This window comes from Semicossyphus pulcher, unplaced genomic scaffold (genome assembly GCF_022749685.1).
Source record: "Semicossyphus pulcher isolate SPU_LCO1_2020_fin unplaced genomic scaffold, fSemPul1.0.p SCAF_19, whole genome shotgun sequence".
Classification (NCBI taxonomy): domain Eukaryota; kingdom Metazoa; phylum Chordata; class Actinopteri; order Labriformes; family Labridae; genus Semicossyphus; species Semicossyphus pulcher.
In genome coordinates, this window is record NW_027211692.1 from 8,522,571 (window position 1) to 8,537,212 (window position 14,642).

Sequence of the window (14,642 nt, forward strand, 5' to 3'; positions counted from 1 at the left end):
GTTCATTTCTTCTCCTTTGTCTTTCAGTGCACCACCTCCTCCACCATCTCTGTCCAACCACCAACAGCTGTTCCACTAACTGCAATGGTGACAGTTTTAAAGGCAGCGCATGGAGGCACACACAAACCTAACGCACAAGACAAGGCCATCACCTTTAAGACATCTGCCACCCGTCTTCTATGCACTAGAGCAGGGGGTCCAACAACATATTCAAATAACTCCTGGCACCCCATTTTTCCAAAAATAAACCTAGCGTCTCCTGTACCCAGTGCCGGGGCGGGGACGCCGTTCTCCACCTCACATTCTTCACTCACTCCTCTCTGCCCCTCCTCACAGGCTCCGACTATAAACAGTAGCTGCTCTATGTTAGGAGGCGAGCTGGCTGGAGCTTCAGAATAACTAAATCAGAGGGACGTGTTAATTTGGAGTTGCTGTCAGGAGGGGAGGGGAACACTTTGCATGAGTGGAAATGCTTCAGGGGGAAAGGGTAACGATTTCCCTTCAGCAAACTGGCTGCATTGGCCCTTTCCCGCCCACATACACACCGATGCACACATGCACACTGATCACTGACGTCAGAGTGGGAACCCCTAAAAACAAGTGATTTAACTGGATGTTCAATGCTCATGCATCATGTCTTGACATTTTTACAGGAAGATTTAGTTTTAAAAACCTATTAATTGTCACTTTTAATATTTAACGTTGACACGCCAGCAGGATGATGTATAACAGTTCTAAAATTCACAACCAGAATATTTGTCTTAGATTTTTGGATGATGTGGTGCAAAAAGTTGGAGCTTGGTAAAACATTAAATTAAGTTAAAATTGTGAAGTTAAATAACCATAATTCACAGTGCAAATGAAGCTACAAATAAGAAGGAGATAAAATCCATGATCTGAAAGGAAGCTACGGTTACAACATATGAAAACATGCAAGTTAACTATAGTTTACTAAACAAACTGTGGGAAATCCAGCATTATTTAAAAATACTGGAAGAAGAAACGAAACAACTGTCACCACAAAAAATATGACACTGTTCATATTTTGTCTTCAGTGAGTAAGCAGTTTTAACCTTCTCTCTGTGGGGGGAGATTTCTCAAACGTATGACTCAGCAAAAAAAGATCTGCATTGTCCAGCAAATGATCGAGCAAACACAAAACAAAGTGCAGTTCATGGTTCGGGGGATAAAGCTCATGTACTTGGGGCTCACAAGGTTAAAGAATTATCCGCAGATACTTTTTCTAATCAGTAATATTTGCCTCTGTTTACTTTCTGAGAAAGTCAATAGCTGTTCAGTCCATTTCCTGTCCCCCTATCAGCGCTGTGAAACAAAGGGTCATTCTATTTCATTCACTTCATGTGTCATATTTTCCTGCTGTGGTTCCTTCCTTTTGCTTAATGTCGGGAACTGTATTTCATGTACTGTTAGTGCGGTTCCTGTTGATCTGTTCCTTAAAAGCCTTGCCCATGATAAGTAGCAAACACGAAGATTAAAAGGAATGGGGGAAACGCTTCAGGCCAAAACAAATACTGTGAGCCAAGTGTCTCATGATACTGATTAAATACAAAACAAGGTTTGTATCAAGAGTATCACATTGGAAATTAAGTCAATGTCCACTGCACCTGTTTATCATCAGGATGTGTGTCGTGACTTGGGTCTATTATTCATGGATATGATTCTTTCATCTCTGCACTTTAGTTCATTCGAAAGGAATGAAATGAAGTCAAATGCTCTTTCATAAACCTCGAAGTATAAACATAAATCAACACTAGGAACACTGGAGAAATAGTAGCAACTGAAACACCAATATTCTGGATACGAGAACAATATGTCAATGAAACCTGCTTCATAAGGAGATGTTGTGCACGCACAATACAGTTGTTAGGCTGCAGCCGCCTTCTTCTCTCTCTAAACAGTCTTGTGAATAAGTCAACTCAAAACAGGGCAGACTTTATGAAGCCAGTCTTCATCACTTCCTTGTGAACTTGAATGGTTTTATAATTATCATTTCGTGCTTTCTGTAAAACAAATATGCTATAGGAAAACCTAATTCTAATGACATGTATCAAATTGCGAAGAACATACATTTCCTCCATAATTACACCCTCATTACATCTCAATTGTGAAGTAGGCTTAGGCAATGTATTTGTGAATGGGTGTGCATGTAAGTTGCCTGAGAAGAGAGGAGAGGGAGGTGTAGCTGAACTCTGTGAGGTCCCAGACACTGTGGCTGTCACAGCAGCATTTAATGTAGCTCTCATTAGTCATCACAGCCTCGTTCAGCCTCAGGACGTAGACGAGAAACTACTGCGTATAGTGCAGCATCCTACTCTCTCAGCTCTGCCTGAGTGCAACCCAACCAACCATTTACGGTTTAAAACATACGCTGGCCACAGAGACAGTTCATCGCTCATGCTGCTCAGGGAGAGTTATGTGACCGTGCAGTGTGGAATATGTTCACTCACGCAAAACATGTGTACGCAATACTGTGGGAAAACAACAGAAGATGGTAATGACAATCCTCATTAATAATTGATACATATTGGTTTAGTGTATGTTTGATGCTGAGAGAGTTGTCTATTTGGTATGTATCATATACTGAGGCTGTATTTTGTGTTGTGTAGTAAAGAAATCAGAATGAAAATAGAAAATGAGGCTGAACCTTAATGTCTAGACACCCAAAAGTATAGCTTCTTTTAATATACATATTTTGCTCGCTGCAAACACCAAAATTGTAATATGAGACTTCAATGCGTAAGAGAGGCTTACAAGCACCAATTACTTAGCAGGGGGTATGACTTCATAATTAGTGACAAAGGCTAAAGATGTCATTACTAAGAGCAATCCTCACTGCCTCGAGGGAAATAGCTGCACATGCTAGTTTTAGGACTTGTGCTACATGAGCTTATTCATGTAGACGGTTACATGCAACTGAATGCAATGAGAGTCACTCTGCATCACACCCTGCAATTAAGCTGTTGCTGCATACAACTAGTTGCATGAAGTTATGCCTGTTTTTGCACTTTGTTTATATGGTCTATACATGTGGAAAGAGTCTTGAAAATTCCATACAAATGCTAAATGTGTGCTGTGTGTGAAATATTTACGTGGCTTTACGGGGGACTGAGGCGAACTTGAAGTTGACATAGCAGTTTTTTCACGGAGAGCGACACTAGGTAGGGGGACCACACCACAGCAGCTTCTACACAGCTGCAGATTCCTAACAGGATTTGAGTTTACATGGCCTCTGTCCAGGAGGTAATTTAAAAAGCTATGTAGCCTCAGGGAGCAGTTTATTCCTCCAGGGCAACACTTAGCGGTCACCTAAGCTTTGCTTAATCACAAGCAACAATGTCCTGCTTTAAAAAGTGAGGATTTAAGGACAGCAAAAGAAGCACTTAATGCAAGGAAAAAGGAAGTGACAAAGCTCTACTTTACCTAATACATTAACGAAGGTTGATGCTTGTGTATTGCCCAGAGGAAATGTTGCCACTTTGCAGATGTAGGACCCGATATCTGAAAAGCCAGCTCCTTCAATGGTGATAGTAGCATCTCGTACAGAGGGGGAAACAAACGAGACGCGCCTGGCATACTCTGGAGAGATGGAGGTTCCAAACTCGGGGTTGTACACTGCCAGGGTAATGGTGCCTGTAGGAAGACGGCGTTCCCAGGAGCTCTGTGTGAGACTGAGGTTGGAGCCCACCTCTATTCTGCAGCCCAGTGTGATGTTCTTCCCCAGCACAGCATTGATGTTCTGAGGAACAACCACCTGGTTACTGCTCACACCTGCTGACAGAAGAAGGAGAGATCGATTAAGATAAAAAAAAAAACTCAGCACATCATTGTTGCAGCTTTAATTAAATTGTAAAATGTACATTGCTCATAAAGCTGTAACTCCGTCAGAGATTACAGTTTTTGCTTTCTTCTATCTTGCAGTGGGAAAAAAATAAAACCTAGATTCTATTTGTAAAACAGTAAGTTTCTCCTCAGACACTTTGACAGCTGTAACACCACTGATGAAGAGGAGTTATCAGTAGACAAGATTAGAATTCAAAGTAAAGAAGCTGGGATGTGCCAAACCAGGAAGCTGCTGCTTTTCTGGAGCACTGATCATTGTGCTACCATATACAGGACATCAGCATGCGCCTAAATGGAAATGGAAATGTGCAGGTGTGAAATACAACTCACAGCAACTTGCATGACTACATAGAATTTAATAGTCTTCATTTTTGTGTGATGTCACCACCTTTTGTACTAAACCACGAGAAGCCAATAATACTATCATTTTTTCTTAGTGCCGTCTCAAATGAGTAGCAGTGAGACTCAGATGAAAATGAGGAAGTTGTAGTTCACTGTTTAATTCATTCATTCCCCTCAATAATTATCAACTTAACTATTCTTCCCGTAATCTCATTAACAGCCATCCTTTGTTTCATGCTCTTCCTGGAGTTGGAAAAAAAAAAAAGGACCAGACTTCATGTGGGTTACTCTGAGTGCTTTGCTTTGCCTGGTAATAAGCAACACACTTTCACCGCAGGACACTCAGACTGTCCCTCTTGCTAATCACGAGAGCACCTTTTAAGCAGGAAGGAAAAAAAACTCTGGAAGGAGATGAAACAAAACAAGCAATTTGATGGTTTTATAACCTTTTTTTATGAGGCCCTTAATTTGACTTGAAGCTCACCGCATTTTTTCGAGTAACGTTACACTAATGCAGAATTTAAACTTGGTTTTGAACATTAATGGGCATTGAATTGTGTCATTTTTGTGATCCTAAAGCAAATCAAGAACTTTAAGAAACTTTAGAAAGAAACAACGAAGAAAAACGCTGTCGTTGTTGTTGCTGAAAAGTTTGATTCAGTGTTTGTGATGTGCAAGCTGTATGGACAGTAATCTACATGTCAGAGTCGAACATTGTGCCACTGGGTTGTAACAATAAAAACAAAAACAACCCACTCGGTGGGAATGAATGCAGAATCTTGGAAAACTAACCTGAAATAAATCCTAAATTACAGGTTATGGCTACAGCTCTGAATGGAAAGAAATACATCCTTGGTTTGTTTTTTTGTAGCACAATCACACACAAGTGAGGCATTGATAAAAACATGTATGCTTTAGCATTATTAGAGGGCTGTACAATTTCAAAAGTGATTTATAGAGCAGTTTCCAAATTAAGTCCTGTGAAAATGTTGGTTTTAGAGATAAAGTGAAAAAAGTTGATTTCATTCAAAATATTCAAACTGTACGTGTCGACAGTTTTTGCTGTCGGAGTAGGTTATATTCAGGAGCCATAAATTTCCACTTTGTACGTAGCCTCGGATGTGTATGGAGTAAAGCTTATAAAAGTGGTCCACTGGCTGGTATTTTGAGTCTTTGGCATGAATGTGAGTGGTAAACCACAGCAATGCTATCCTGGTTTGTGAGGAATAAAGCCAAAGGAGGCTGAGGCTCCCTGTGCTCCATTACGTCCCCTGTAATTTCAGTGATTATACACACACACACACAGAGTTTCTCTCTTCCAAAATAAGGACTAAGAGTCTGACCATGTGCGTAAGAGTCAGGCATTTTGTTTGAATGGCTGCTGAGTCCTAAATGTATGTTGCATCGTGTTGTGAAGTTTCATGCTGTGCTATACTACTTAGGCTTTCCTGTTTGTTTTTTTTCTCTGCTGACCCACATTTGCAAAGTATTTTCCTTGTGTTTCCTCCCTACTGTATAACTAATCCAGAGAAGTCCTGCACTGTATTTAGGTGTTTAACCTTTTAACCTACAGTATTTAATTTTGTCATTCACTTGAAAAAGCCACTTAGCAAAGTCATTTTGGACCATTATTCCATTTCTCGCGGATCATTACGGGATCCATTTACATCTTTTTCCCACCTCTGAATCATGAGCTGGTCTAAAAAAAGCCCACAGTGCTGCTTTAATGCGCTTTGCAGTGCATGTGTTACCCTGTGTTTGCATTGCGTCTGCCACAGTCCTCTGGGTGCACGGGTGTGGGGGAGAATCAGGGTCAGAGCCGTGTGGGGTTTGAATTCTCCGCTACACGGTCATCTGAGCTGACACGGCAGCTGTTTGTTGTCACCTTACAAGTGCAACTTTGTTGTTTTGCATGACTAAATCTAACAAAATTATACTGTCATGGCAAAAGTTTGACAGCGAGATGAATGTTTGTAAATATAACTCGACCAAGAGTACAGAGGGCAGGCTGGTAAAAACCCTCCTGCAGGACTTGTTGTCTTAGTAGTAAACCAACATGCTTGGCATGCGTGACATTGCATTGATGCATGCAGACACGTGTCTCAGAGCAGGCTTCTCTTGAACATGCTCTACATACTGCAGCTACCTGACACGACACCCCAACTGCTACCGTACGTAGTTTGTCTATCTCAGTGTGTCAGCTTTCAGGCCTGTCAAAGCATACAAAGAAACTAGACTCCATCCATGCTATGTTCTGTTTGTTTTACAGTACGCATTTGGGAGTAAGTAGGAAAGGAGGGAGAGAAAGGGGGGAAGTGCCTGAAGAGGACTCCACCCTTACCATTAGGGGAGGAGAGACAGATGGCCTCTGCATGGGATACCTACAGCCAGGAGGAGAGTGAGAAAACTTGGCACAGCTAGCTAGGACCATGAAGAACACAGTCAGGGCTTGCAAAATAGAGCACAGCAAAATATTATCTAAAATACTGCAGGCAAATGAAATGTAAGCAGTGCATTAAACAAAGCTGTCATGCCCTTTCATCAAAGAAATAGTGCTTAAGAGCTGAGGCACAGCTCAGGGCTGTAACAAGTTTCATTACGGGCCATCGATCACATGCAGTAAACAAATAAAGTGCAGACTTTTGAAAGGATGAACATTAAAACTATATTTTGTTGGACATCTTTATGCTGTGGTTCTGTTTTGAAACTACGCAACCCATGTATACTGTAACACCGTGCACCAGAGAACAGGAAGAACCCTGGCCTGCAGAACCTAATTTGACCGAAGAGTAGTCAGCTGCACTTTTGCCCCCTTTTTTCCCTGAGAAACCCGCGGAAACAATGAACTCATGGGAAGGATATGCTTGCCCTTTGAAGAAATGCTTCATATTTGTTTCTTTCCCTCCTGACATCACTAATTGCGACAAGCTGCTCGAGAGACGCAATGGTAAATCAAAACCTTCCTCTTTGCCTGGCAACCGGCTCAAACATTCCACGTCGGCCACTTGATGAGCCAAAATCTCCACCTACTCAGACCTGACCTAGCTTCAGCCCCGACCTCTGCAGAGGAGGCCGTCTCCTGGCTCGAGATCCTTGCAATAAAGCCTGCAGTGCATGTCAGGAGCATGAGAGACAAGAGGTGTCCGAGGCCAGAAACGTTCATGAGCAGCAGCAAAATAGACAATATGTCATGTTCATGTAGACAAACTCCATGCATAGATTATCATGTCAAACAGCACTCATGAGAGACTGATCTAAAGACCTCACAGGAGAAGAATGCAGACATGAGATCTGCGCAGAAGGGGAGTGTGGTTTGGGACTAAAGCAAGAGGAAACTCTGAGTGCTCAGCATTCGGAAATGAATACAGTAGGGCAAGAGAATAAGGACACAAAGCAAAAAATAGGGCAGTTATTGAGAGGAAGTACAGAAGTTAGATGGACAGAGGAAGAGTTGAACAAGTTCGTGAACTATATGAAGACCTTAAAATGGAACTAGGCTGGGTCAATCACTTTTACGAACTCATAAGTACATGACAGGCAAAGACAGCCTGACAGAGCGGGTCAGACCACCGAGTTTGCCGCTGAACCAGGTCAACACTCCACACTGAAAAGATTACAAACACATGTACTGTATGCAGAACAGATACAGGAAGTCATGTCTGCATTATTAATTATGAGATCTCTGTTAACTGACAGTTCACATCAGCCGCAGTATTTAGGTCAAGGGGTCCTTCATGGCCTAATAACTTTAAAAACAAAGTCCTTTTTTCCCCAACTCGGCCAATATAAGTACTGTTAATAATTAACACACACCCTTTTCTGCTCTCACTTAAGTGACTGCTGACTTTTTAAATTGTCTGCCAGGGCAAGACACATGAGCATCCACATACTCCAATTGTATGGAGAGATTAATAAGTCAGCCCATCTGTAATGCCAGTAATTCACCATAACCACACAGCAGCCATTTTTCTCAGACAGTTACAAACATGTACCATGAACATATATCTTAAGGATTATGTCAGCACTTTTGCAAAGCTGAATCTACCCTGATGACGCCGCGATTTTGAGGATGTCTAAGAACACGACACTTATTTAAGAAAAAAAAATTATGGCTCCCTTTATCATTCCCACCAAGCTGTTAGCAAGCAACCTGCGGTGCACCAGGACTAGCCTGGTCTTCACCCCTCTTCCGTGCTTCGGTAATTTTCAAGTGTGTGTAGGAGGCGGTGGACACAGGCTGAAGGGCAGCGTTCATTACTGTTTAATGAGCGTAGTAATTCACACTCCTTCCAGGCACTAAAGTCTCTTGGTCTTGTATTGGCCAATGGCAACATTAGCTGACTATTAAACTTCCATCGGATTCTCAAGGTCAATTTTAAAAAATGTTCATTAACATGCATTTGAAAACTGCATTGGAAAACTGCCAACTTCCCATAAGACAGCATCCAAATGAATGTAGACTGTGGATTAAATGTATGACAATGAAAAATATCCATAAAACAGTCATCAATAAAGACTCAACGGACGAACAGCAAAAGGGGAAAAATTGTGTAAAATTAAAAAAAAGCAATTAACATTTGGGAATTGTTAAATAAATCTTCAACTGGGTAGTCTGTGCCTTTAACCCATGCACACTCAAAGAAGTCAATAGGCAGTGTGAAGCCATTTGTTTGGTATTGTTACTCTCTAAAGAGGTGACCAGGGCAAAAAAAGAAAGCAGACAATGCCTATACGCCTAACACAAACCCCCAGACCTTTGCTTTATTTTTGTGAGGCCTATAACTCAGGCTCAATCAGTTCGAGACAGGATAGGCCAAGTGGCGAATTGCCTGTTTTATAGCGTGCCTTTATCGTAAGAAATATTTGTGCAGTGTGAAGAAAACATTGGTCTCTACACCAGCTAATCTACCCCCCTTCCTTCCTAGCATTGTATCCTGTGAGGGCGTGAGGTTTTTTCAGTGGGCTAATTCATGGTGGAGACAAACAGAAGCTGACAGGCCTTTAAAAAGGAGCAGGCGGGCCTCTTTCACATGTCGCTGTCCTCTTGAAAACCCTTTCCCCATTGCTCCCACATAGCAATGTGGACTTGCGTGCCCTTCGCATCCAGGTCAAATTTGATTAAAGATCCATGCTTAAAAGAAAAAGATCAATAGTGTTGACATACGAAGTGTCCGGATAGGTTACAACCTCTCATCAGCGTCGACTACAGCCAAGCCAAAGAACTCGTGAAGGACAATGTCTGCCAGTGTGTATCAAAGCAACACAAACACTCCTACAGCATCCTGGATCATTGTGTGGGATTTGTTAGTTTGTCGTGGGGGTTTGTGGTATTTCAGCATGTGCACACAATGCTGAGTCTCCAGAGGTGGGCAGCAATGTTATTCTTTCCGAGCAGGTAGTAAATGTGAAAGAAATTGTACAATTTTGGGACACAAAGACAACTGCAAGAGTTACTTAAGGAAAGGAGAGGCATATTTCAATCTCCTGTGTGAAGAAGTAACTTAATTATGGAGGTTTCTTTTTCAGAAGAGGGGCTACAAAATGACTCTTTTTCAATTAGAGCTCAAGTGTACGACATCCCTGACATGTTGATGCTAATAGACGCTGCAGTACACCAAACATCACTCCACAGTAGTTGGAATTGCACTGGGGTAGAAACGTTGCTCGTGTCAGCATCTGCTAGCTCATCAAGTGCATTCTCTCACTGCTCCTGTGCCTTTATTAGAAAGCTGAGTGTCCAAAAAAACCTTATCTTGTCTCAGACACAGCCACGAACGAATGCTTTGACATTACTTTATAGAACAATTTGCATCAAGCCAAACACGGACAGTATACAGGTTACCTAGCGATATTTTGAGGTCCAATCCTCCACATTAGCCTCTTAGATAATAATAGCTTTAAAAGCAATTAGTCAACTTTGACTCAATGAAGTTTCATTAGAGGGCTCCCAACCGCACTGCAAAGACAGTACCAACATTTCCCCCCCGTTTCCTAACATTAAGGGGGATAGAAGAGAACAATTGTTTGCTAATAGCATGCTCTTTAACAATGCTCATGTGTAAACACAACATTTAACGGCACATATGGACAGCTTAGACTGAAGAGCGAAGAAATGTACATTATTTTAAGATACAATTTGATCCACATTTACATGTCACTGTCCTTTGAAAATACTGTTCTTTCCTTTTTAAAATTCTTCAAAAACCCAGTCAGTTTCATTTATAAGGACAGAGATAGACCTATGTTAGGTGGTGGTGATGGGTGAAGTTTGCAGAGGAGAGAGAATGAGTTCTGTAGTACTAATCACAGACTCCACCGCCCTCGACTGCCTGTAAATGGGCAACTGTACTTTCATTAGGTCCATCTAACATAATGGAAACACAGTTTCCCACATGCCACAGAGACCCCAGAGGAATAGGCCTGTTTTCCTTTAAAATGATTCCCATCATTGTACAATTTTAGATTCTTTGTATGAGGCCTGTTTCTGCCAATAACCAGCAACAACATGAAGTTGTTTTATTTTTTTCCCAAAAGATCAACATGATATCAGTGGCTGTCACATGTAAGCAACACACACTGGTCTAGTATTATTTAGGAAAGTGCAGATGTCCGTCATGTGTTTTGCTTTAGCAGAGATAAAGCTAAGAATGCTATTTTAATATATAATTATACAGTATCATCAAGTATGGTGCATGACGGGCCAAAAGCAAACAACCGTAAGTAAAGAAATGATCTATTTGAGAATAATTACAGCCCTTTGTATCGCTACAAAGGAAATTGGTCAGGCTTTGTTTTAAGTGCTAGATCTGCCCAGCAAGCATCCCAGCTTATTCATGTCCTTTAATAAGGCCTGGACGATATATAGCATTATTTAACATACTATTTTATTTGGCCATTTGTTAAACAACAAAAGAGGAAAGAGGGGACAGAGTGAATCATTATTTGTAATTATTTTAATTTTGGTTAATTCATCTATAAATCAACTAGCTCAATTTACTTTGTGCCATATCAGTCAGCACTGGGGGTGTTTAATAGGATATTAAAATGTTTTGTTATATGATAGGGGTGTTATATTTAAGTTAGTCTGTGTTCAGTGAGGTCTTTCTACCTATTACAGTTTTTCTATTTTTCTATCTTGGTGAATTGAATACAAGACTAGGTCAAAACCTAGTATGTGGCTGACCGCATCAGGTTGTTATCTAATTTTGTACTTTTTTTATATATATATATATATATCGATAGATATATATATTTTGATCTTTATTTTTTACCCTCTGTGTGCTGATTCTTTCCTATTGTATTGTACTGTATAAGCTGCTGGAGACTGAATTTCCCAGAGGGAGTCATCCCAAAGGGATCAATAAAGTTGAGTCTAAGTCTAAGTCTAAGTCTAAGTCAATGTGCACTTTTGTGGGCAATGTGTAAAAAGGACTGTCCTTATGAGGCCGATGACAACTTGCTTGAAAGCAGGTGCGCTCTGCGGACATAGGTGAGGACAGCGGAGGAGCAGCGGAGGAGCAGCCCCGCCTACTCCCCAAACAAAATATCCAGAGCCGTATAGACAGAGTCGCGCCATGATCCGCCATTGCGATGTCACAACTCTCTCTCCATCACTGACTCACTCAGTAAGTCAGTCAGTTACTCAGTCAGTCACATACAGACCCATGCGTAGGGCTGACCCTGGCGGTAAGCCAAAAATGTACAGTACAGAAATACATTACTGGAGGAAGCCTCTTTGGAGAATCACAAGCAATCAGCATCACTGCACATGTCAGCAATCACCACTAAACAACAAGGGAGGAAGTAAAGCAATCCAATGAAAAGCTGTCTCTGTACGCTTTGTATCCAGCGGTCAATAAAAACAGTAAGTAGTTTGGTCATTGTGGCATTTCAGCAGCATTACCCTGGTCAGAGGGAGTTCATTTTCCCGGCACAACAACCACTTTTCCCAGCACATTACACTCTCACCATGTTTCTGCAACAGATTAAAGCGGCACCATACTTGTGATTCACTCTTACCACCCACTTTGAACAGTGAGAACAGGGAGATTTAGGTGCCTAGGTCACTTGGGACAATTTGTAAGAAAAAAAAAACACAGCTAACTAAATCACATCTACAATGTGCCAATACAAAACACAGAGCTAACTGCTTTGTCTATGATGACGTAATATTGTCCTACATCCTGAACAGCAAAGTCTAGACTTTATTTGAAATTGGATATAGACAACACCCCTCTTTACACTGCACTACACACTCCCATTCCTCCAAGTCCAAAGAGATTCAGTTTGCTAAAAAAAAAAAGTCTGTACGACAACATTCAAGTGTATTTGTTCTGGGACTCAGGTTACATGTCTGGTTTGACATACTGTTCCCATAATACGAAGCTTACTTGGATGTTTAAGGCAAATATTTTGAAGACATAAAGGGCGAAGTACCCCATCTATTTTCCATCTAAGAGCTCCAGGTTAAATAAACCTTCAAACTATGACACCCTCCTCTTTAAATGTAAAGCAATCTGTGCGATGGCTGATATTGTAACGTTGTTTTTAAGCCCTAAATAGAAGTGGCCACTTGTTTTGTTTTGATCCTTTTCGCAGTCCAAGTAGAAGTAAAAAATAGCACCCCCATTAAACTATCATGTTTGTCAGCAGAGCGCAGTAATCTATGACTGGTCCCCTGTGAGACAGAGCAGCTTAGCTATTGTAAAACACGGTACATGTATCAGAGTAAAGTAAAAACAGTTTGGTCTGTTTAGCTGGAGCTTTTATCAAAGCAGGGAAATGTATTCAGCTGTATCAAGTCTATCTGAAAGGGAAGAGAGCGCCAGCAACTAAAGCAGAATTAGGAAAGTTAAGTTTTAAAGGGTTATGTTGACACAGGGGTTGTAGCAGGGATGGCAGGGGAATACAAAATAATTTGGCTGAATACCAGGAGGGATATACTGTCGTTGTGCAAAATCCTCTGCAGGCCATTACCGCAACATATTTGCAGCAAGGACCAGGGCCGGTCAGGGAGCCGAATCAGGGACCTCTTAGGTAGGGGACGGCTCTTTCTTTCCCTCAGTTTCAGTGATTGATATCATCTCACACACAATGAGGGCAGAGGGTGGGTGCTGAAACATTGTTTTGATATGTGATACCCAAAGTTTTAAACATTATTGCTACAGGAAAACGGTCTGACACGAATGCAGAATGTTAAAGCTTTACCTCTGGTATGACAAGTAACAGTTTTGGAATGTAACTCTATGAGTAAGTCCGTTATCCTAGATAATGCAGGCAGCAAACATTTCCTGGTAGTTTGTTACAGCTTATCAATACTTTGTATGCATAATGGTGAATATTGCAAAGACTAATATCTTTAACAAAAGCCAGGTATGCTGTTGTTTGAACTTTCTGAACCTGTCCCCAGTATTTTGAGTTAATTTGATTGAATTGATTAAATGTTTTTACACCTATCAGAGTTTGCTTACTAAGTACACAATAGATATAGGCGAGTATAAAACTGGTGGATCCAAGCTACAGGTGTGATGAAAACATTGGCGGACACAAAAGAGATTCCTTCCGTAAGCTACAGTATAATCCTCGGGTACGAGCAAACAAGACAACACCACTGATAGCTAACTTGCTACAATCAGCACTACCCAGTATTTGACTGGTGGGTGTTAATCATCTCCCACTTGGGTGGTAGGGGGTGTGTCTGTGTATACAACTGACTGTGTGCTCATCCCAAACTTCAGAGCCACCTGACAGCTGAATGAAACAAGAGTGAGTGGTGAACAGCAGCCACACCTGTTTCCCATAACCCCGGCACTCCTTTCCTGGGGGGCTTCAGCTGCTGACTGTGCACATCCTGCATGTATACCCTTTTTAATATGAGCTGTGAAGCACAGTGTATCCAAGTGACCCCAGCCTCAGTCACATACTGTGTACTGTTGTTTCAGGGGAAAACCCTGACTCCTGAAAACAGCAGGCAAAAAAGGTTTTAAAGGTTACACTCTGTTCATTCACAGTCGGTAATTAACCATGGAAATATCTGGAAGCCATTTTTACAGTGCAGTTTCCTATGACTCAGTGATTAAACAGTCAATTCCTGTCTATCCAAGATTTAATCAGTAGACAAGACATACTAGCTTACATGCCGTGCAAAACAGGTAGCCCTAAATAAGCCTTTTCCATGTATATATATTTTTTCATGTTCTTCCTTTTCCTCCCAATTTTAAACGGCTAATTTCAAATGAACTATGGTCTTAATGACTGGTAACTCCCAATGTTGGTCTGAGAAGGAAGTTCAAAATTATAAATGCCACCAAAAGCAGTGGGATTGGCCTACAAAACCAGACGGTTGGGTTAAAGGTTGAGCCTGGCGTGATTCTTTATTTGTGTCATTATCATTTAATCAAATGGAAAGACCAATTTCGACAATGATTTAGTTTGCAACT

At 41.2% G+C, this 14,642-nt stretch overlaps 1 protein-coding gene across 1 annotated transcript in view; it reads right to left on the bottom strand.

The window, feature by feature from the left end:
* Nucleotides 1–14,642, bottom strand: part of nectin3a (nectin cell adhesion molecule 3a) — a 30,886-nt gene that overhangs the window by 12,352 nt on the left and 3,892 nt on the right. The window contains 1 exon segment of the mRNA XM_069669111.1: nucleotides 3,442–3,792. Within this exon segment, the coding sequence (XP_069525212.1) occupies nucleotides 3,442–3,792 (351 nt within the window).